We start from the raw sequence: 23,607 nt of genomic DNA, 5'->3' as shown, positions 1-23,607 counted from the left end.
TTTTTTCGTGTTATTTTTGTCTGAAATAATTTTCATGAATGATTATCAAAGGTCCGTTAGGACGATTGATTTTATCCATATTCGATTTGTTTGAATGTTTTTGCCTTAAATAAACGAGTGAGTGAAGAAAAAAAATCATCTGATAAAATTTGAAGAACGAGTTGTATTTGAAAAGATTATTTTTTTCAACAATTTGAATGTTCAATATTTAATTGTGTGAAGGCACTGAATCGGTATGTGTTCATTTCTCAATAATGCACTTCAAGCTGTCAATAATGACGAATTCAAAGTAAAATGTTGATGTTTCAATGTGAACAAGTTATTATCGGTGAGGTGGTAGTATTATCAGTAGGTATAATCCCGAATGATTGACTGGAATAATGAATTGCTATTAGTTGAAATTACCAAAATGTCAGATTTTGACATGTGAAAAAAAAATTATTATTATAAATACTTGCCGTATGTACCTATACACAATAATAAGTTCTATTCGAATTGCATCAAGACTCAATTTCATTTATCTGGCAAAATAGAGGGTTTTATCAACAATAATGATACACTAATAAAAACGTAATTTCTTCTACATATACATATATCAGGGCAAACAGGAATATCAAAATATTGTGCTAATATGAAATAAAATTAAATTAATGTAGAACAATCATTGGATATACAGAATCAAATTAATTTCTTTTCTCATTATGAAATTTCTCATACTGAAAACAAAAGCGTTATACAATCACCCTATAACAAATTTCATATATCAATTGTTATCCTAATGAACAAATTTATTTGAGTCATTAAAAATAATGAATTAAAAATTAAACAGGTTATCTGTATTCAGTTTGAACATTAAGTACTTGCTGAACTGAAAATATTTTTCTCTAATTCTGTGGTTATTCCGTTCATTCTTCCACATCTTGTAGAACAAAATCGTGCGAGAATATATCAGAAACGCACAGTTTTCATGGTTATATTTGATTATTATTTTGGTACTCCGAACTTTCCGCCACGGTTTTATCTGTCAATTCATCAATTTGCCTTAAAGAAATCAGTTCTGCCAACCAATATTTTTCAATGCAAAGATCACTAAATGATATTTATGGAAATATTTCATTAATTTCATTAAAAATGCAATGAATTAGAAAAAATAATGTATAATACTCGTACAGAAGGCTCATTCTACCACTCGTTCATTCAAAAACTCGCCACTTCGTGGCTCGTTTTTGAATTTTGAACTCGTGGAAGAATATCAATGCCTTCTGCACTTGTATTATAAATAACTATATTTTTTTTATTTTTGTTTCGTTGATTTCAAGATCAAATATTTACAATTTGTTGGCTGTTTTTGTTCTATTCCTTATCCTTGATCAAGAGTTTTCTCAAATAATTTGAGGAAAATTCAGGTAAGGCATTCGCAAAGAGTTAAAAAACTGCAATTTTCAAGATAATTCTACCGATAAATTCAAGATTTATAGAACTATGAAATTTCTTTCATAAGGGAATGTTTATTGGTCACCCTGTATGACGGTGGCTAGCAGAGTTTTAGAATTTTAATTATGAATTAATCCATTGCGGTTAAGAAAACGAAAAAATTATAATATTGACTTACAGGGTGATCCAATATACACGAAAATAGATAAAAGTCTAGAATTTTTCTAGTCCGGACCTGATTTCTTCGATTTCAGAATTATTGAAGGTAGCTGATAGTAAAATGTGACAAAACTTCGAAACTTGAAATTATTCAGTGGATTTATTGAGGAGTTATTGAACTGAAGAAAATTTCACTCATAAGGGAATGTTTATTGATCACCCTGTATGACCGTGCCAAGTAAAGATTCAGAATTTTCATAATGATTTAATTCTTTGTGGCTACGAAAACGGAAAAAAATCATAATGTTCACGTACAGGATGATCCAATATTCACGAACATAGAAAAAGTCTGAAATTTTCCTAGTTCGGACCTGATTTACTCGAATTCAGAAATATTGCTGAATGGCGACAGTAAAAGGTGACAAAACTTCAAAATTTGAAATTATTCGGTCGATTAGTTAAAGAGTTATTCAACAGTGAAATTTCACTCATAAGATGAACATCACCCTGTATATCCCAAACGAAGGCATTCAGGCGATTGAAACCTCTTTTTACTGGTCCTCCATGATGACCTTAATTCGTGGTATTCGTTTGTCGCATTCTTCCCGGGACACCCTGTATTTCAAAATGAGATTATCGAAAATAATAATTACCGCAGCATATGTTTTATCTGCAGAATTAATCATCCGTTAACGAACTGTCGGTCTTTTTCCATTATTTTATGCAACTAATACTGCTCTCCTGAATCAACTGTTCACAATTTTTTATCGAAAACCAATCAAATACAGAGGCCTTATAGTTTTATAAGATTTCGCCATAAAATATTTCGAATGAATAAGACTAACGCGATTGAAGAAATTAAATTGTTCTATATTTTCTACTCGATAATTCAAGGCTTCTATTATCCAACTCAAAAGCCCGAAGTATACAATACATTTATTTGATATATTGAATATATGATAAATAATTATTATTAATATTTTATTATATACAAAACAATAGGCTAGTGGTTTCCACTCATAAACTTAAAATTACAAAAATTAAAAGGAATTCATAAACTATTTAAATATTAAAGAAACCTGCACATATTCAAAGTCACTCAACTAAGAAATGTGAAACTTACAAAATAAATACTTCCCAATTAAATGTCTGATAATGTCATGCAATTCTACAAATATATATATTCTATAGATTGAATACAGTCTACTTACTTTTATCTGTGTATAAGTATTCTCCTTTTTTGATTTTTTTGTTTTTTGTGCTTCAGGTACGCTTTCCATTTTAATAGGCTTCTCAGACATTCTCAATGAAATGAACTATCACCTAAAAAAATATATTTGGTAAGCGAAAATAATTCAATATATCAACTTTTCCAAAGAGATTAAAATAAATTCATAATTTTTTTGAAAATTTTCATTAACTGGAATCTGTTCTTAAAAAATTATTTCTTTCGGAATGTGCAATAAAAGTGGATCATAAAATAAGTCATTGATTCAAATTTAATTTAATTCAATACAACACTGAAAGAAATACTGCTAAAAAAATGTTTGCTAGATTTAAATTTTCGTCGTAATTAAAAAGCGAATATGTATTAAGATATTGACACTTAGGATTCAAACAGATTAGTGCGCTTAAAGTATTTTTTCAACCGCTAAAATTCAATAGTAATAGAAGTAGTAGTAGTATTAAAAAAACACACAAGTCAAGTGCTGCAAAATATATTTTAGTGACGATAAAAATTTTCTAGCAAAGAGTTTTTATATTGACTGAAAGCTAATTTTGATGGACCCTATTTACTACAGGAATATTTTAAGATTTATCAGAGTTTATTGATGGTTAGTTGAAATTTCTTTCAGTGGACTTTCAGAATGAACGTATTCAAGTGACTTAAATTTTGTTTTTCTTAATACATCATATAAATAAAATACTGCATTAGAACAAAATAATTTACGATATTTCACAAAATAAGAATTTTTGAGGGATTCTGCAAAATCAACTCCTCAATGAATACACTTATTATTATTCACTTATTTTCATGACACACTCCATAAAATACAACTATAATCGTTTAGAATTAATGAAGTAAAAATATTGAAAACAATAATTGACCACTTACCAAAACTAACTTTACTCGAACATTAACTAACACACTGATATCTTCACTCGAAGATCTTCTATAAGACTAACTTGGTTTGAAATTATTGGGTACTTAACTTGTTTGATGCATAATTCATAGAAAATCTTTCTTTTTCTTTTTCTTTCTTTGATTAGGACTCTATCGCATCTTGGAGTTTGAGCTAAAGCCAAAATCAAAAAAGAAAAAGAAAAACAATCTACGGACATCTCATTATCCTCCCTTAGGTACGCCACTTGTTCAACCGCCTTCGAAACAAAATCTTGTCTGAGACACTGAATCAGTTTTCTAAGAACTCAATTGAATCACCAAAATTATTTCAAAATTCCTAATTGCATTTAAATGAATCCTAATGTTGAAAGTGTACCGTAAACCAGGTAGATTTTGACATATTTTGGGGCTAATTGTCAACGTCTTTTGTGTAAACAGAAGAAGATGGTAATTCTATTAATATTGAAATAAATATAGTTATTTATGTATTAAGGGAGTTATGAGGGTTGTAACCACAGAGGGCAACAGATTTCAATTTTCAAAGAAAATTTAAGTTGTGTGTTGTTCTAAAGATTACGGAATTGATTTGACTCATTCTTAAATACACTATTTTCAGGTTGACATGAATTTCCTAATGGTTTTTGGTGAATCACTCTCTTTTCACAGATTGGGAGAGGTGCTATCAAAACATCATCATATTCCTCATGAAAGAGAAAAACGAGAAAGAAAAAACTGTGAGAGAACTTCTGGGCACTGTCAGTGAAAGTAAGATTTTTCAAATCAAAATACCTGTACGATTTAAATTGGACCTATTTCTGATTTTTTCGTAGTTCTTATACTTAATTGTTTTATAGATGTACGAGATGCTTCAATTATTAGGAGCTTATTTGGTGCCTACGATGGATGCCATTACTAGACAAATAACACAACCAAATATAGAATTGAAGATTCTCAGGGATGATTCCTGTTTGTTGGAAGGTAGATTCAGGAAGTGGAAGATCATATAGAGTATTGGAAAGAATAAAATGGACAACCCCAAACAGCTATTTATAAAAGGCATTGCATCGGAGATGATATAAAATTTATGAATGAATTGTATGTTTATTTTGATGACAGAAGATTCAAATTCCATAGTTTTTTTTAGAGTGGTTGATATTCGCTTCAAAATTATATATTTTACCTAGATTTTTCTAGAGAATCCTTAATGGTTTGGTCTTATTTTCACAAGCTCCAAACATTTTCTAGTGTAAATGTATATTTTATGAGAAAAAATGAAAGTGTACAAAATATAAACATAATATTATATATTATTATACAAGGTGTCCCGTAAAGACCACGTCAAACCGAGGAAGAATGTAGATCAAAGGATAACCCATCTGCTATGACAAGATTCCCATTATAAAAGTCTTCGAGATATTTTTTTTTTTGAAAATAATGAATTTTTGCCCCTTTCAATAGTTTTTCCCTTGAGGTTGGTACAATTTTACATCTTTCTGGTTAATTTTTTCAGTAAAATATTGCTGAAGAATGATTTCAACGTTTACATTAAAAACATCCATTTTAGAGGGGGGCTATGAGAAATATTTGTATTGGAAATTTTGGTAGTGGATTATTTTGTTCATGAAGTTTAGCCCATCGTAGTGGAAAAAAATGTACCGAGCTACTGCTGCACATTACACCATTAAATTGTCCATTTTATAGTGATTTCAAAGAGGTATCACACAAGTCATTTGTTATTCAAAGAAAAAAGATATGGCTGTTTTTATCCATATATATAGCCCCCCTTTAAAATTTTCGGAGGATGTTTTTAATGCAAACGTTAAAATCATTCTTCAGCAATATTTTACTGAAAAAATTGACCAGAAAGATGTGAAATTGTACCAACCGTAAGGGAAAAACTATTGAAAGGGGCAAAAATTCATTATTTTCAAAAAAAAAATATCTCGAAAACGGTAAGACTTTTATAATGGGAATTGTGTAATAGCAGGTGGGTTATCCTTTGATCCACATTCTCCCTCGGTTTGACGTGGTCTTTGCGGGGCACCCTGTATATTATTATACTTATAAAAAAAATATATGAGTTGAATTTTTGTTTTTTGTTTTTATGAGGGTTCATTTTATACGATGTATGGTATAAATTATTCAATAAATCTCTTTAAACTATGTTTTGTTATGTTTCCACAAATCCAAAAATAAAGTTTGAATTTTCATTGGATCAATGAAACTATCTTCTACTATCATAATTCCGTTTTGCAAGAAGTCTAGGAAATCGCCGTCGGAGGTTCCTACTACTTTCATTTCTGATAAAATTATAAACCAATAATTTTATTTAAAATAAAAGGAGTAGGAACCTTCTTTTTTTTCTTAACGATTTTCTTAACTTCTTGCAAAACCGAATAAAATTGATACAATGAAAACGTACGTCGAATTAAAGTACCAAGTTAGTTAATCCAATGAACAAATTTAATTCCGAAACTCATTCATTGGTCCAACGAACTCATTCATTCCAATAATAAATATCGTACATTGATTCAACGAATTCGTACGTTGAATTAACGTACAACGTTCATTAATCCAATGAACAAATTTCTTTGCCACAACAAAACTGATTCATTCGGTCGACGAATTATCATACCTTGCCGTAATGTATCATAGTAGTGATATTTACGCACATTCGGTACATACTCCCAATGAACGATAATTCGTAATGGACGCGTTCACTGGGACAATTTTGATGAACAATTAAATTGTCCCATGTACTTTTTCATTGTATTTACGTACTCTTTTCGTTAAGTGTATTTATTACTTGATTTGAGGTAGTTAATTTTACAATTGAAAACCTCTGTAACTCACCATGTTTATTTATGTTGAATAAACATATATTATTATTATTATTACGTCATGCCGGACATGCGTAAGACATGACCGGCCGAATGGTGGACTTACAAAGAAGAAGCTTGTTGGAATAAAACATTTTGCTGCTTTTGCAAAGTAGCTATTGCAACTTTCGAATAATCATTTGATTTTCTTTCATTGAATGATAGTTCGTTTAATTATTATGAATTGAAATATGTTAATAATTATTACTTGTTTCTTGCTTTGATTCTAATATGTTCCATTTAGTTCAAGATGAGCAAATTGATTATCTCATCGAAATGTACCTATTGCATGTTGTTAATTAAACTAAAGGTACCTAAATGTAATAAAGATCCGACCCAAAGAAATTTGGATAAGGGTCAAAATCGCCTGAAAATCAACTGTGAATGACATTGTATGATATATCATTGAATTCAGCGTTGAAAGTTGTTTTGAAAAGTGTCATAAAATATGAGGGTCCATTTTGAAAAAAATGAGGTTGAGGGTGGTCTAAAGGGTACGAAACGTTGGATACAAAATCTGATTACGTCAAATTGAGGATATTTTGCTGTCGAATAAAAAATTCTTGTAAGATTTTTTGATAATATTTGAAATAAAGTGGGAAAAAAAGAAATATCAAAATGACAGAATTTACTTTTCTTATGATATCTCAAAAACCGGCCTTGATAATCTCAATTTGTTCAAACTGCTTGACAATGCTTCTATGAATGCAACTATTTCTCCATTTGACCGACCTTCTAACTCTTATGGTTTAAAAGTTACCAATACAATCCCATTGAAAAAGTGACCACTCTGTATATTTGAATAAAGCAATAAAAAGAGAGCATTTTTTTATTCCTAGCTTTGATGAAATTGTAGGTAAAATACATGGAGCTGAATATTTCCCAGTATCAGATGCTAGTAAGGAATTTTGGCAGATAAAATTAGACCTAGAATCAAGAAAACTGTGTACTTTCAACTCTCCGTTTGGTCGGTATAAATTCAAAAGAGTACCATATGGTATTTCTTCGGCTAGTGAAGTATTTATGAAAAAAATTAAAGAATTATTTGATCGAGTAGATGGTATGGACATATTTATAGATGATATAATAATTTGGGGAAGAACTCAGTATTAGCAGAAGAAATGTAAAGGGGCATCATACATTACAACGTATGATACAAGAGAACAGATAAAAACCTCAGCAAAAACACTGTCTCCCCGTATTGGTGTAGTGACTGGTTTGTGTGAACGTTTACAGAATAAGCTACTAAATATTAGTTTTCATTATATAGATTTGAAGTTAGCGACGCCTTCTAAAAAAGAACCTGAAACTGAATGGATATCTTGGAAACCACCATGAAATTTATAAATCGGACAATTATTCACCAAGTGCTCAATGGTTTCTTCTACACCACACTTACATAGTGGGCTATCAATAGAATGCCATTTGAAGAGGGTACTATTACAACGACCATGACCAGTCCTAAGTCGATTTGAAATACACCAAATTTTCCTAGGAAGATTGAAACCTAGAACTTTTTCTGAAGGATCAACGATAAGACTTTTGTTGAAGACGTTAGAAGAAGTCCATTCCGAACGCAAAAATTCCTTGTCGCTTTCAGTAGATTCAAGGAAGGTATTAAACCATAAAGATATGCGTGATTTCAATCTAGCAGTTACAGAATCTGATGGGACATAGGATACAATTGGAAACGAGTTCGGGTAGAAATGAAATTTATCCTAAGATTTCTTGACTGCAACCTGTCTACGAATATGAGGCAGAAATATATGTGATAGCACCAGTAACCAATGTAAAGGTGTAGATCTAATAGTTCCACTAATAATTCTCATAGAAACGTTGAGCTGTGTATCAATTTTATGAACATAAGCACTATTGAACCAAACAGAACAACAGTATTCAGCAGCAGAAAAAACCAAGCCTGCTGTACGAAGAGTACTGGCATCAGCACCACATGAAGATCCGGCTAATTTTTGGAGGATATTATTCCTCGACTTACTAACTTTCAATGTTCTGTATTTTTGTTGATTATTTAAATGAAAACACGATACTAGTGTTTTATTTGGATTAGGGCATAAGCGCCACTTGAGAAAATAATTTTCCATAATTTTTAGATCATCATTGAAAATATTTTCAATAATTCCAAAATCAGAATGCCGAAACAGAAGAGCAATATCATCGGCATAAATGAATTCATCAGATGAAGTAACAGGGATATCACACAAATATAAATTAAAAAGTATGGGAGACAAAACTGATCCCTGCGGAAGACCATTATTCGACGTTTCGAAACTACTACTTTTGTCATCAACAAAAACACGAAGTCTCCTATTAGACAACATATTTTCGATTAAACGAATCATTTTTCCACAGTTCAATGATCATGTAGTTTTTTAATTAGACCTTCCACACTGTGTCGTATGCTGCGGACAAATCTAAGGTATTAGCAATAAAGAATATTCAAAAACCCAAATGTGCTAGAGATGTAGAAATCATTTCAGGTATGGTTGATTATGTGAATAGATTTATTACAAATTTTTTTTCCTTAACAAAACCATTAAGACAGTTGATCAGAAAAGATATTTTATTTCTCTGGGATTAAAAACAAAAAATTGCATTTCAGTCATTGATATCTTGCTTTTTGACAGCTCCAGTTTTACAATTATTTTCTACTAGAAAGCATATTACCATTTCCGGTGACTCATCAATAGATAGTAGTGGATCTTTGTTATTACGAAATAATAATAATAATTGCATACGCATGTAAAGGTTTCTCTGAAACTCAAAAAAATTATGCGCAGATTGAATAAGAGCTTCTTGCTATTTTGTATGCTTGTACTAAATTTCATTATTTTATATTTGGACGATCTATAAATGATGCAACAATCGAAACAGATCATAAACCTCTGATTACCATTTTTAAAAAATCATTAATTGAAGTAGGTAATGCTGTTATAATATAATAATACATATTCTTTTAATTTGGAAAAGAAATTGTATTTTGCAGATACTTTGAGTAGAGCTTACCAAGATAATGTAGATATTCAATTTGAAAATAAATGTAATGAGATTGAGTTTCATATTTGCAGTAAGTCGAAAACATACCTATGACTACTACTATAAATATGAAATTTTTAGAACGGAAACATTGAAAGATAACCATTTCATAGGGTTAAAAAGTTTGATTAAAGAAGGTTTTGCCTCGTCAAAAACACTTTTTCCCTGAAGAATTCGAAAAATAATGGTCTTATAGGGAACAACTAGCTTATGGCAAAGGTCTTTCGTTTAAAAATAAAAGAATATTCGTGCCATTGTCATTAGGAAAATAAATGTTGAAAAGAATTCATTTAGCCATTCTGGGAAGAAATAAAACAAAACTGCATGCCAGGCAATTCTCATTTTGGCCTACTATGAATCGTGATACAGACGATCTTAAAGGATCTTAAAAAACCTCACGAAATTGTAATTGGTCCATGGAGAAAAATTGGTTGTGACTTATTCACCTTTAAAAATAAAAGTGTTTTTAGTGGACTACTTTCCAAATTTGTAGAAATAGAAGAAATAGAAAATGAAACTCGCATTCAAGTAATAAATTCAATGTATGAAATATTTTCTTCTTATGGCTTTCCTGAGATTGTAGTCTCAGATGGTGGTCCATGTTTTTCGGCAGAAAATTTCAAAAAATTTAGTCATGAATGGCAATTCAGACATGCGTATTCAAGTCAACATAGCCCAAAATCAAATGGACAAGTTGAAATATTTGTTCAAACGACAAATATTACAAAAAAGTCAATTCTTTCTGGTACCAATTTATATTTGTCTCTTTGATTTAAGAAATACACCTATTTCTAATAACTTACCTAGTCCATCACAGTTAATGTTTGGAAGAATTATGAGAATTAATATTCCTGTTTATGGTAAAGTTTTCAAACCAAATATTCAGAATTATAAAGGTGCTACACTTTAACACTTTACTTGGACAGAATTGAGAAACGGACAATTGAACGGAAATTTTATTATGATGGAAGCAGTAGAAACTTAAGTGAGTTAAAAGAGGGGATAAAGTCAAGGTAAAAAATTTTGGAAAAGGGATGAAATGAATAGAAGGAGAAGTAATTGGAAAATAGGATTCAAAGGATAAAAGGTCAAACTAAATAAGGAAAATATTAAAATAAGAAATAGAAAATTCTTAAAAAAGTTTATATACACTCTTCTCAAAATTCTTCCAAAGAATATAATATACATATAGCAATATTAAATTCCGATACGATGATATTAACTTAAGAAAAGATGATGATAGAGATACTGAAATTGTTCATAATGCAGATAGAGATGATGATGATTGTATAATTGTGGCGAGCGAGAAAAAGCTGCGTATTGACGAGCTCCGCAAATTATTTAAAATTCTGTTGTAAAATCCAGAGTGAAAGGCTGATTTATTTGTACGTGATAATTAATTACATACAAATTATTACTGTTTCACCAAAATGGTTCTGACATGGGATATACGAGAAGAAATAGAGTCCTCAGTTAGTCAGGCACTGAACAAGTGTATAAAAAAGGACTCGTTGTTTATCAACACTATTGTAAACAAGGTGACAGAAGCCGTCATAAAAACTATATACAATAAATTGTTGAACCTGGAAGAAACCGTGCAGGAAGTTCAGAGTACACAAAATGAACTTAAATCAGATCTTGAAGAGAAAATAAACAAACTAGAAGATGAAATTCGAGAGGCAAAATTATGTGGACAAGGTATTGAAGCAGATATGGTGAAAATGGATCAGGAAAGTACTGAATTTGAGAATTTTCGGTTTTGAAGAAAGAACAAAAGAGGATACCAAAAAGGAGTTAATTAAATTCCTGAATTCTAAAATGTCCACAACGTTGTCTGAAGAGGACATTGAATTTTGTTTCAGAATCGGAAAAAAGATCGCGAATAAAAATAGAGGAATTCTCATAAGATTATTCACGCGATACCAAACAAGAGATTTATTCCAAGAAAAAATTACTGAAAGGTACTGGACTGGACATAAGGGATGATTTGACTAATATAAGGGTAGAAATACTTAACTGAGCCATTGAGAAGTTTGGTTTGAGGAATGTGTGGACTCTAAATGGAAAAATATATATTAATGATGAAAAAAATAAAGTTCATGTTGTTAAAAATAAGAATGACTCATATAAAATTTTTGAGGAAGATTTTCACCATAAATGAACATTTGTCTTTATCTGAACTGTAAATTATGGCATGTTTTTAGTTTCATTATGGATTGTTTATGTTAGTTGGGGCTATCAAAATTTGGGATTGACGGTTATGTTGGACTGTCTGAATCTAGTTGATCAGGATGTTCAGATTGACACTAGGTCATACATAAATTTCCAAGAGTCTTTACAGGATGGAGCGAGCAGAGATTTGCAGGGTTTTAATATTGTCCATTTTAATATCCGTGGCTTGATAATACAAAAAATTACATAAAAAATTTAGGATTATATCTAAACGGCTTAGAACACCAAAATCTCGAGATGTACATTGTAGATATAAACATAAATTTACTCCAGTCTGATTCTGATGATTATTTGAACGTTTTGAATTCGAATAGATTCACATCATATATGAATAAACCAACTAGAGTCACACAGAATAGTGTATCAATAATCGATCATATTTTTATCAAAATAAAAAAGTGTTTACTAGATAAAGTTTATATCGAGCCGGCTGTTATTCACACTGATATGACTGATCATTTCACTTCTTTTGTGAGTATAAATGAAAAAAATTCAGAGGAAACATGTGGCCTGAGCGTCAAAAGGAAAATTTCGACTAAAATCGATTACGAAAAACTTCTGCGGTTGATGAGCAATGAGAATTGGGAAGACGTATTAATGAATCGTGATTCACAAGAATCGTGTAATCTATTTATGGAAAAACTAAATCACTGGAAGTAGTAGCACTGAAATTCTGAAATCAAATAAATACAAAAAAATTAAGCCATGGATTACAACTGGTTTGATAAAATCAATAAATGAACGGAATAAACTTAAGGAAAAATTACGCAAAAATTATACGGTACAGCTGGAGATGGAATATAAATGTTATCGGAACAAACTTAACACTTTCATAAAACGTGTTAAATCTGATTATTATCTAAATTACATTGTTATAGTATTATAGTACATATAATCAACCTGTGTTTTTCACAAGGTTAAATTCCTAGCCAATGGAAAGAGTCTCTTGTCACTGCGGTTTTCAAAACAGTGGATCAAAGTCAAATGTATACTTACAGGCCTATTTCTGTTATAAACAATTTCGCGAAATTATTTGAACAATCCCTCAAGAATAGAATGTCAAAATTTTTAGATAAACATGGTATAATTACTGACAGACAGTTTGGCTTCGTGAAAAACCTTAATACGGAGGATGCTTTACTTGACTTTCTAGAGAAACCGATAAGAGCTATGGATAACTCAAAAAAATGCACCGCGGTATTCCTTGATCTAGCCAAGGCCTTTGATACTATTCCACATAATATACTACTTCAAAGAGTGGAGGGCTGCGGAATTCGTGGGATTGCCTTGGATCTCATCGGGGATTATCTGTCGGAGAGATCACAACGTGTTGCAATTGGACACGTGAAAAGTTCATATATGGTTGTAAAGGTTGGGGTACCACAGAGAATGGTCTAAGGACCAATGTTATTCCTTATTTATATGAACAATATAGCTAAAATAAAGAACTTAGCTCATTTAGTCTGTTATGCTGATGACACAGTTTTAACTTTCTGTGCTGAAACCTGGGATGAGGTAAAAACCATGGCTGAATCTGGATTGAGAAAAATATATTTATGGTTGAACTACAATTTACTAACATTGAACTTAAATAAAACTGAATATATAACTTTCTCCCCATCAATTGTCGACCAGCCCGTGATTGAACTGAAACTACACTCGCCTCCCTGTAATACCCAATTATGTTCTTGCCCAAAGGTGGAAAAAACATCTTGAAGTAATGGTAGATCAACATTCAAGATGAACAGAACAAATCAGTCAGGTAACAAAGAGAATTAGATCATTAAGCCATACATTTTATATACTGAGAGACATTCTATCAAAAAAATATATACTTATATTATATAACAGCCTGGCGGAGTCAATAATCAGGTACTGTATTGTTGCTTGGGGGGGGCATTTTACACTTCACTGCAGACGTTACAGACGGCACAGAAAACTCTTATCAAAATAATGTTGAAAAAAGCAAGAATATACTCGACAAGTTTACTTTACGATGAGTCTAAATTATTGAATATAAGAGCTATTTTCATAAATCAGTGTGTTATAAGGGTGTTTAAGAAAAATACGAATTTCAAGCAAAGGATTACGGGAGTGACTAGATCAACACATAATTTGGTTTTTCATGTTCAATTTTTCAATAAGTCGGTCACCCAAAGATTATTTCTATATGTCTGTCCCAAATTGTTTAATATCATTCCTACTGAACTGAAACAGAATAAAACATTGAATGTCTTTAAGAATCTTGAGAGGTTTTCCTTCGTATAGTATAGATATCTGGACTACCTGCATGTCCGGATGAGTCCTTACCTGCCGTCACTGCTTTCTCCACTTGTTTTGTTTTTTACAATTTTCGTCTTATTGCAAATTGTTAATTTATATGTACATTTCGAGGAACATGAGGGAGTGCAATGGTAGAAACAGTCATTTTGTCTAGGTTCTCTTGCACATCCCTCGATGTTTTCGAATGTAATGAATAAAAACGGTGAAAATAATATACTTTGAATGTGACAAAAGATTATTTGAATTTTTTTTTAATTTTGAATTGTTGAACAGTGAAATTTTAGTCTTAAGTTTTTAGCATTGACTACATGTAGAATATATTAGTTGAGATAAATCTTAAATGTAACAAAAAATTTAAAAATTAATTAAAAACGTAAAAACAAATTAAAATTTAAATTTAGAAATAAGTAGTTGAGGTCGAAATTAGTAGAAGGAAAATTGTGAATAGTTAGATATGAGTAGTTAAGAATACTGATATATTTTGAAGCAATGTTTATTCACAAAGAAGGGAGATGTCATATTTATGATTCAGTCAATTGGCACCACTATATGAAACATGCGTGGTGAACCGTCCGATGTATAAGAAGAAGACAATATATTATATCATGAGACATCATACGTGCAGGATTCAGCCTTTCCCATCACAAACTATAACAAAGTGCAGTCAGATAAACAATCCTCGCCACTTGTCGTATCAAGGCTTTTGAGACTGTCTATACCCACTGCATCATCCTTCAGTACATTTCTAATTTTTTCGATATTCTAGTGACTCTGTTCTTAACTGATCTTTCTGAGTGAGTGTAGATGTTATGGAGGTCTTCACCTTGTTTGTGAATCTCTTGGCTTCAGAATACGGAGTGGAAATTCCAAAAGAATTTTCTAAGTATGCCACGAGATTGTTGTATGGAAGATTAAATGATTTCGGGTCTTCTTGGTAGGCTTTAGCTATCTTATCCTTTGTTGATTCACTCAGTATATTTTCATCAGCTGGTGTCTCTAATTTGCGCTTCGTCTTGGATCTTTTGGTATCAGAAGTCTTGGGTGGGGCATAGAGTTTTCTTTTACGAGCATAAGGTTTTCTTTCTCGTTTATGACTTCAGGATCGGGATCAGGTTGTCTATTTCGGCCACTAGCAGATAAAATTTCTGCAATTCCTCTCTTCATAAGTCTTGTCTCTTCAGATTGAGATATCACTGAGGACGAAATTGTTGTTTCCATGTTATCATAGGTCTGAGATGTTAACGCAGGATAAGCATCGAGTGAGGGTTGTGAATTAGGACAGCTTGATACAACATGACCAGACTGCTTACAAATGAAACATTACATTCTATCAGTCGACAGGAAAATTTGATTTTCATCACCATCAATAAAATAGAGGTTTGCAGTGCGAAATTATCATTTGGGGGGAAGATGTAGGCTTGTCTACGAAAACTCAGAATGTGTGAGTAATCATCACCAGAAATACCGGCCTGAAATGAGACAGATGATGCAAGTTGTAATCCAAGATTTTCATTATTTCGGCTAGTTTTTCATGTGGAATGCAGGAAGATACATTTGAGATAACGATTCTTTTAGTTGGGGATACTAATCTTCTGATGTCTAGATTTATATTTCTAATATCTATCGACGAGTGAGTTTGTATTAATCCGTTAACAAGTTCTTTGTTAGCTAAATAAATGCTAATCCTGAGAAGGGAAGGAAATGTTTTTGAGCTGAACAATTTTTCCAATAGCTTGGACATACTCACGAATTTTAAGGCCCTCTTCAGAATATAGTACTATCGCTTGGTCTTTTTTTGGAAAATTAACTTATTTTCGGTATTGTTTTTGCTGCAGATACATACGAAGTACTTTGAGAAATTTTAGTCCTGTGTTTTCTGACATTTCGGGTATAATAACATTTGTGGGTTCAGATGACATTATCAATGCCCTTGTAATCAAGAGCAATTGAAATTTCTATATAATGTTTTGTTAAGTACTGAATATATGTGAAATTAAAAACATCAAATCCATAAAAGTGTTGCCTGCAGCCAGAAGGAGGCCCGGGTTGTATTTTCAACAACAAAAAATGTGATGGAGGACGGCAAAAAACTGACTTATTTGTTTTCCTGGGGAAACGTTAAATCGTTGATATAAAGATTCTGACTTGAGTTGGTAGCCACAAATTAACAGAATATCTCGATATCGAATCGATGTTTCGACAGCTTTTTATCAGGAATTAACTTTTTGAAATAAACACCGGACCGATGTGAACACCAGATGCGAAACTACTGTCCGTCTGTCATATTTGATATGAACTGAAATCCAATTTCTTCAGAGAATTGCAGATTTCGTAATAATTATTTAATTCTTAAACGCCGACAGATAAAATGCAAAGAAAATAGAATTACCATATTTGAAATTCAATATTTTTCAAAATTTGAAAATGAACGTGGCAATAGATGGGACTAAACATGACATGGAGATTGAATTGCAGAGAATCATGAATTGATAGTTCATAAACATTCAGAAAGATGAAAACTGTGGAAAGTAGCCTCAATGAGTTAATAATTCATGAGACGTTACGCTAAAACATACCAGAAATTCTGACCCGAAGCTGAGCACTATAGGTACTAAACTAAAATCAAGCCAATTAAAGCCAATTCAAAATTTATCTGGGAAATTTCCCTGAAGGTCACTCAACATTGCAAATTTGTGATAAAAGTTGTTTATTATTGTAATAGTTAATTATTGTTCGATTCTGTCAAAAATGTGGATGGAAGAATATTAGATTTAGTTTATGCTATACGATCGAATTGATAGACCTGAGTGAAAGATGAACTACACATGAGGTGGAGATCGAATTGCAAAGAATCATGAATTGATAGTTCATAAACATTCAGAAAGATGAAAACTGTGAAAAGTAGTCTCAATAGATAAGTCAAGAGACGTTACGCTAAAACAGACCAGAAATTCTGACCCGAAGCTGAACATTATCTATTACCACTAGGTACTATACTAAAATCAAACCAATAAAAGGAAGACTGCAGAAATGAGCTTGAAAATTCCCCTAAAAGTCACTCAATATTTGCAAATTATTGATAAAATGGTTGTTCATTATTATAACAGTTCATTATTATTTAATTTTGTTAAAAATGTGGATGGAAGAATTAGATATAGTTTTATGCTGTTAGATCGAATTTAAGGACTTAAGTGATAGTGATATTTGTTTAGAAGATCCTTAAAAACCTTCGAGAATCTATCAGAACTTTTCATAATTTCAAAACAGGTGATTATGACGATCTCAATAAATTTTATGATAGGCATAACTGGATGAATGTTTCCAATCAGTCTTTCGATGAAGATGTATCTCTATTTTACGAAATGATGAAAAAGTAGTGAATTTGCATGTTCCTAAAGTGATAATTAAGAATAGGGAATTTCCGTTATATTTTTCCAGTGATACAGTTAAACTAATAAAGATGAAAAATTGTTTGCCTTAAAAATGGAAGATATATTGATCGATGTTTTATTTTGAAAAATTAAGAGTAAAGAGTAGAACAACGAAGAATTATATTTTTAGAGACAACCAGAAATATATCAAATATTGCCAGGAGGGTATTAAAGTTTATCCAAGAAGTTTTTGGAAATACGTAAGGAATTGTAAGGAGGTTTACTGAACAGAATGCATTAAGGTAAAGAGTCTGCCAAGAGTAGTGAAGATATATATGATTTATTAGCCTCATTTTTCAAAAGTGTTCATAAACAAACATACTCGCAGCAATGTAACGATCATAATGATATCAGTAGTAATAATCTATTAAACTCGGTAGAATTCACCCCACAAATGGTTTCGAAAAAGATAAATCATCTGGATGCTAATGAATAAATAATATCCTTCATACTTTCTGAAAAACTGCGGTTCTAGCTATCATTTTAATGAATCGTTGCATTCTGGTACATTTCCTGATTCTTGGAAGACTTCTCTTCTTATTCATATCTATAAGAACTCTGGTATTAAAAGTGATTTTGAGTTTTGAGAATTATCGTAAGGTTAGAAAATTTTCGGTCTTTGCAAAATTGTATGAGAGTTTTGTTTTGGATATATTGTTTCACTCTCTTAAATCATCGATACTGGAGAATCAGCATGCCTTCTTCACGGGCCGTGGTATTGAAACTAATTTAATAATTTACAGTGAGTTCATCCCGCGAGCTTTGGATTACCAGTTTCGGGTGAATTCGCTGTACCCCGATTTGAGTAAGGCTTTCGATAGAGTTGATCACAATTTACTCTTTTTTAAGTAAATCTGCTGGGGGTCGGTGTGCATAGAGATCTCCTTAGTTAGATGGTTCTCTTCCTATCTGTATAAATATGTATATAGGTTGACAGGATTGATAGGATTTTTGGTGACAGAAACACTTTTTTAACTTAGCTAGCCTTTCGTGGAGGTATTTTCACTTCATCAGGGCTGAATTTCATTCAAAAAATAAACAAAATGAGTCATCACAAGAATATTTCACGAAAGTAAACAACATCAGACAGTACTCACAACACAAACCAAATATTGCCAAATAATCCCGTGATCCATTGTCTTACCGATGTTATAATTGTGTCCTCCACTGGATGTTCAAAATTTCATGAGAATCTTATATTTTTAATTTTAATGGGTGTTACCGAGGATGACATATCCAATCTGTATCGATTTCTCCATGCTATGACATGCTATACATAAGGACTAAGGAACTATCTATATTATATCCAAAGTCACTTGAACTAGTCTCTAAAAACGCTTTGCCAGAGATTATTGCAAAACAGTCCTAAACCATAGGCGGACACTTTTCAAACCCTTGAGTTGAAAATAATATTAATTTGCGAACCGCATTTAAATCGTAAATGTGGTTTGCTAATTAACAGAAGAATACTATTTCGAACATCTATACATATTAACGGAACGCCTAGTCAACGAACTACGAAGTCAACGAAAAAAGAATGTTGAAAAAATAACCTAAACTATAATTAGACAATTATAGGTCAGAAGCTTTCAACTTCATGACAGTATTTTCCAAATTTTTTTCTTCAGGAAATATCTTTAAAATGTTTTATTTCTGACAAATATTCGTCTACTATTGCTATTTAATGCGATGATATTTTATGATAAGAGGCATATCATCAAGAATTGTTGAATTTATGATTACATTAGGGTTACAACCATGTGGCTTTCCGCGTATTAGTCAAACTTTGGTATCAATTCATTTCCCCTATGGCGTTCCAGCGATGACCACACTTCGTTTGCTGTTCGAAATTGGACATTCACCTAATCTTCTTTCTCTTTTCGAAGATAATAATTATCATCACAGTACGACGGTCGATTATTTTTTTTTCACAAAATTATAGTTTTATTTTTTTGTGATGATTTTTGGTGGGGTTTTTCTCACGAATATTTCAAAAATACATCATTGCTTAGTACTTTATTAAATTATAAAAAATTATAAATAAAAATAAATAAATAAATTATAAAAAATTATAAATAAAATATTAATAATGATGACCTGAGTCACTATTTCTGATCATCATCTTGTTTTTCCACATTCTTCTTTTTCTTCTTCCCCATTTTTTTTACAGAATCCGCACATAAACTTGTAACTAATCTGCAAAACATATATGTATCAATCTTCAAAAAATTTCTCGCCAAATAATAAACATCCGTTATTATTTTGATGTCTAATCTGAAAAGAAAAATATACATATTAAAAGGTTGACTCTATGTGTCGGTAACTTAAACTATTGAATTATATTCAAATATTAGTCAGTGTTTATTTGCTCCAATTCCAATATTTTTCTAATAATTATAAATTTTCCAATAGAAGAATGATGATATAACTTATTAGTTACTGTTACATCATTTGATTTCGACATGAAAAAAATTGTTTATCTATTGGTTTGAGGTTCGACATGTTATTCCTATGAAATTAGCAGATCCTCTTACACAAAATTTGATAAATTAAATTTCAATAATCTCCGAGTTTTTGTGAAGAGATTTTCGTGAACAAAAAATGTCAATCTTCTAGCTTTTGAGCACTCTTTCATTGCAGAAATCGCAGTATAATTCCGCTACAATATCTAAAGTTTTCGAATTCGTAGCCGGAAATGGTCTCAAACGATAAATTTCGATTTGGAATTCGTGAAAGAATTCAAGGATGTATGTTTAAATGGCCGAAAACACTATTACTTCCGAAAGTGATGAACTATAGAAACTTGAAAATTTTAGGGTATATTCGCATGTTGAATGACACGTTTGAGTTCGTTGACTAGGCGTTCCGTTAATATGTATAGATGTTCGAAATTGTATTCTACTGTTAATTTGCAAACCACATTCAAATCGTAAATGTGGTTTGCAAATTAACAGAAGTACAATTTCGAACATCTATACATATTAACGGAACGCCTAGTCAACGAACTACGAAGTCAACGAGAAAAAGAATGTTGAAGAAATAACCTAAACTCTAATTAGACAATTATAGGTCAGAAGCTTTCAACTTCTTGACAGTATTTTCCAAATTTTTTTCTTCAGGAAACATCTTTAAAATGTTTTATTTCTGACAAATATTCGTCTACTATTGGTATTTAATGCGATGATATTTTATGATAAGAGGCATATCATCAAGCATTGTTGAATTTATGATTAATAATATACCTATATATTATCCAAAACAGGTTTACAACCATGTGGCTTTCCGCGTATTAGTCAAACTTTGCTATCAATTCATTTCCCCTATGGCGTTCCAGCGATGACCACACTTTGTTCGCTGTTCGAAATTGGACATTCACCTAATCTTCTTTTTCTTTTCGAAGATAATAATTATCATCACAGTACGACGGTCGATTTTTTTTTTTTTCAAAAAATTATAGTTTTATTTTTTTGTGATGATTTTTGGTAGGTTTTTCTCACGAAGATTTCAAAAATACACCATTGCTTAGTACTTTATACATATTGTCAATTCTTCTGCCAAAAACGAAAAGTTAGCAAAAAAAGGTTTTTTTCATTCGCTAATTGAAAATATTTACTTTCTGCAATGCAGCTTATTGTTTAAGGAGAATATGTGAAAACTCTATAAAAATCGGTGATTTGTAAGAAGAAATATCGCTTATTTCGTTTTGAACTGAGCTGCAACGTGGTGGTGTTCCCTCTTGGGTGAAAATGATGGATAATAATAAACTTGTAAGTCTATTGATGGTGATATAAAAAACACGTTGACAATGAGAACCATATGTATAAAACAAGAAATGCACCCGGCTCAACAGCTCTCAACTGGGCATAAACCACCAAGCCACAAAAATGTACAATAGATTAACAGAAAGCCTCAGATCTTCGAATGAAAAAATAAAAACCTACTTAGTTTCACTTGCTTCCTGAAGTATTTGTTATTGTGTTTCGTGACACCCTTTGTTATAATGATGTGTATGTACCAACTTCCGCATCTCATTGTTACTTTGTTCTGTTTACTTGAGTTTACATTAGCATTTGAAAGAGGAAATGGAAATAAATAAATTAATTAATATAAGTGGAAAATGTTTACTTACGGTGGTTTCGGAGGTAGTGTACGATGTGCGTTGCTGACCGCACCACTCAATGACCTGGTTGCTAATATCTCATCATTGAAGAAGGTCCTCATCAGAAATCTTAATGCTAAGGTCTTTTTACATGGGCTTTGACACTGTGCGAAAAATCGGAAAAATTTCTCAGCAGTCATTTTTGTAGCATATTTTCCAAAGACAACCTGAGAGAAATGAACATTTAATAAAAATGAATGATTTCGACTATCAAGAAGAATATGAATTATGACTGGAAAACTCTTTTGTAGATTCCACTAATATTTTGTTAAAAAAAAAACCGAGCTCTAATGCAAAGTTCAATTTCGAATGTTAACCGATAATGATTCAACAGTCAAAAAACAATTCATTTCTGGAAATAAAACAAAAAGGTTTACCTACTGCTTCTTCCTTCATAGAATTATGGAGGAGGTAAGCAGTTACATGTTCAAAATGCAACTATACCAACAAATTTCAATGATTCAAATAAAACACTTACATGATTCCCATTAGATTTCACCTTGTACTCATCCAGGTTCTCTAGAACGTCCAGTTTTTTCTGAAAAAAATTTAATATTTAATGCCAGTCAGATTTTATGAATGTTGAGCTCAAATTTATGTGTTATCCTAATTTCATATCTAGCTTAGACGATGGATTTTAACAAATTTTAAGCGTATTAATCAATATGAAAACATTTGCCACGTGCCATATTAAGATGTTCCATGAATTGAATCGAATGCAAATTGTTATCATTCTATGTTAGAATACAGATCAGGAAATTTTTTATCAGTTCAAAAATTATTTCTCGATCATTGTTTCGTCAAGCCATGACTCCTTCATGTGATATCTTGGTACTAAATATCATTACTTTACAATGGTTTGAAAATTCCTTGGAATATTTGATAATTGTCTATTTGAATCGGTTTGAGCATTCAATGAAAATTGTTTTATCTATTGATCTCGAAAGTTTCTTAAAGTTCAAATCTAAAACTCTAATTTTGAATATTTGAAATTTCATAATTATCATGAAAATTATTTCTTGTATTTAAAAAATTTATGTTAGTGCGTATGTTGATTCTGTTTCTTGTTTCCATATTTTTTTCGTGTTATTTTTGTCTGAAATGATTTTCATGAATGATTATCAAAGGTCCGTTAGGACGATTGATTTTATCCATATTCGATTTGTTTGAATGTTTTTGCCTTAAATAAACGAGTGAGTGAAGAAAAAAAATTATCTGATAAAATTTGAAGAACGAGTTGTATTTGAGAAGATTATTTTTTTCAACAATTTGAATGTTCAATATTTAATTGTGTGAAGGCACTGAATCGGTATGTGTTCATTTCTCAATAATGCACTTCAAGCTGTCAATAATGACGAATTCAAAGTAAAATGTTGATGTTTCAATGTGAACAAGTTATTATCGGTGAGGAGGTAGTATTATCAGTAGGTATAATCCCGAATGATTGACTGGAATAATGAATTGCTATTAGTTGAAATTACCAAAATGTCAGATTTTGACATGTGAAAAAAAAATCATTATTATAAATACTTGCCGTATGTACCTATACACAATAATAAGTTCTATTCGAATTGCATCAAGACTCAATTTCATTTATCTGGCAAAATAGAGGGTTTTATCAACAATAATGATACACTAATAAAAACGTAATTTCTTCTACATATACATATATCAGAGCAAACAGGAATATCAAAATATTGTGCTAATATGAAATAAAATTAAATTAATGTAGAACAATCATTGGATATACAGAATCAAATTAATTTCTTTTCTCATTATGAAATTTCTCATACTGAAAACAAAAGCGTTATACAATCACCCTATAACAAATTTCATATATCAATTGTTATC

At 31.1% G+C, this 23,607-nt stretch overlaps 1 protein-coding gene and 2 long non-coding RNA genes across 4 annotated transcripts in view; 1 reads left to right on the top strand and 2 right to left on the bottom strand.

Annotated features, from left to right (window-relative positions):
• LOC123671750 overlaps window positions 1–2,917 on the bottom strand; it is a 37,667-nt gene extending 34,750 nt beyond the window's left edge. Inside the window, exon 1 of one of the 2 annotated variants that reach the window (XM_045605768.1) lies at window positions 2,861–2,917. In XM_045605768.1, coding sequence (XP_045461724.1) covers window positions 2,861–2,894 — 34 coding nt within the window. In that variant the 5' untranslated portion in view covers window positions 2,895–2,917. Of the gene's footprint in view, window positions 1–2,838 lie in introns of both variants that reach the window. The other variant, XM_045605770.1, reaches the window with a different exon arrangement.
• On the top strand, window positions 207–4,736 carry LOC123671752. Its single transcript, XR_006746176.1, has 4 exons — window positions 207–328; window positions 2,861–2,933; window positions 4,335–4,483; window positions 4,573–4,736. It is a non-coding gene; the product is annotated as an uncharacterized LOC123671752 (long non-coding RNA).
• Window positions 4,737–19,594: 14,858 nt separating this feature from the next.
• On the bottom strand, window positions 19,595–22,403 carry LOC123671749. The gene is made up of 3 exons (XR_006746174.1): window positions 22,235–22,403; window positions 21,727–21,923; window positions 19,595–19,871 (listed from the first exon to the last, which is right to left on the bottom strand). It is a non-coding gene; the product is annotated as an uncharacterized LOC123671749 (long non-coding RNA).
• Between the last annotated feature and the right edge of the window lie 1,204 nt (window positions 22,404–23,607).

Source organism: Harmonia axyridis, chromosome 1, assembly GCF_914767665.1.
Source record: "Harmonia axyridis chromosome 1, icHarAxyr1.1, whole genome shotgun sequence".
NCBI classification, from domain to species: domain Eukaryota; kingdom Metazoa; phylum Arthropoda; class Insecta; order Coleoptera; family Coccinellidae; genus Harmonia; species Harmonia axyridis.
Note: the sequence above shows the minus strand (reverse complement) of the source record. Positions and strands in the feature narration are given on the sequence as shown.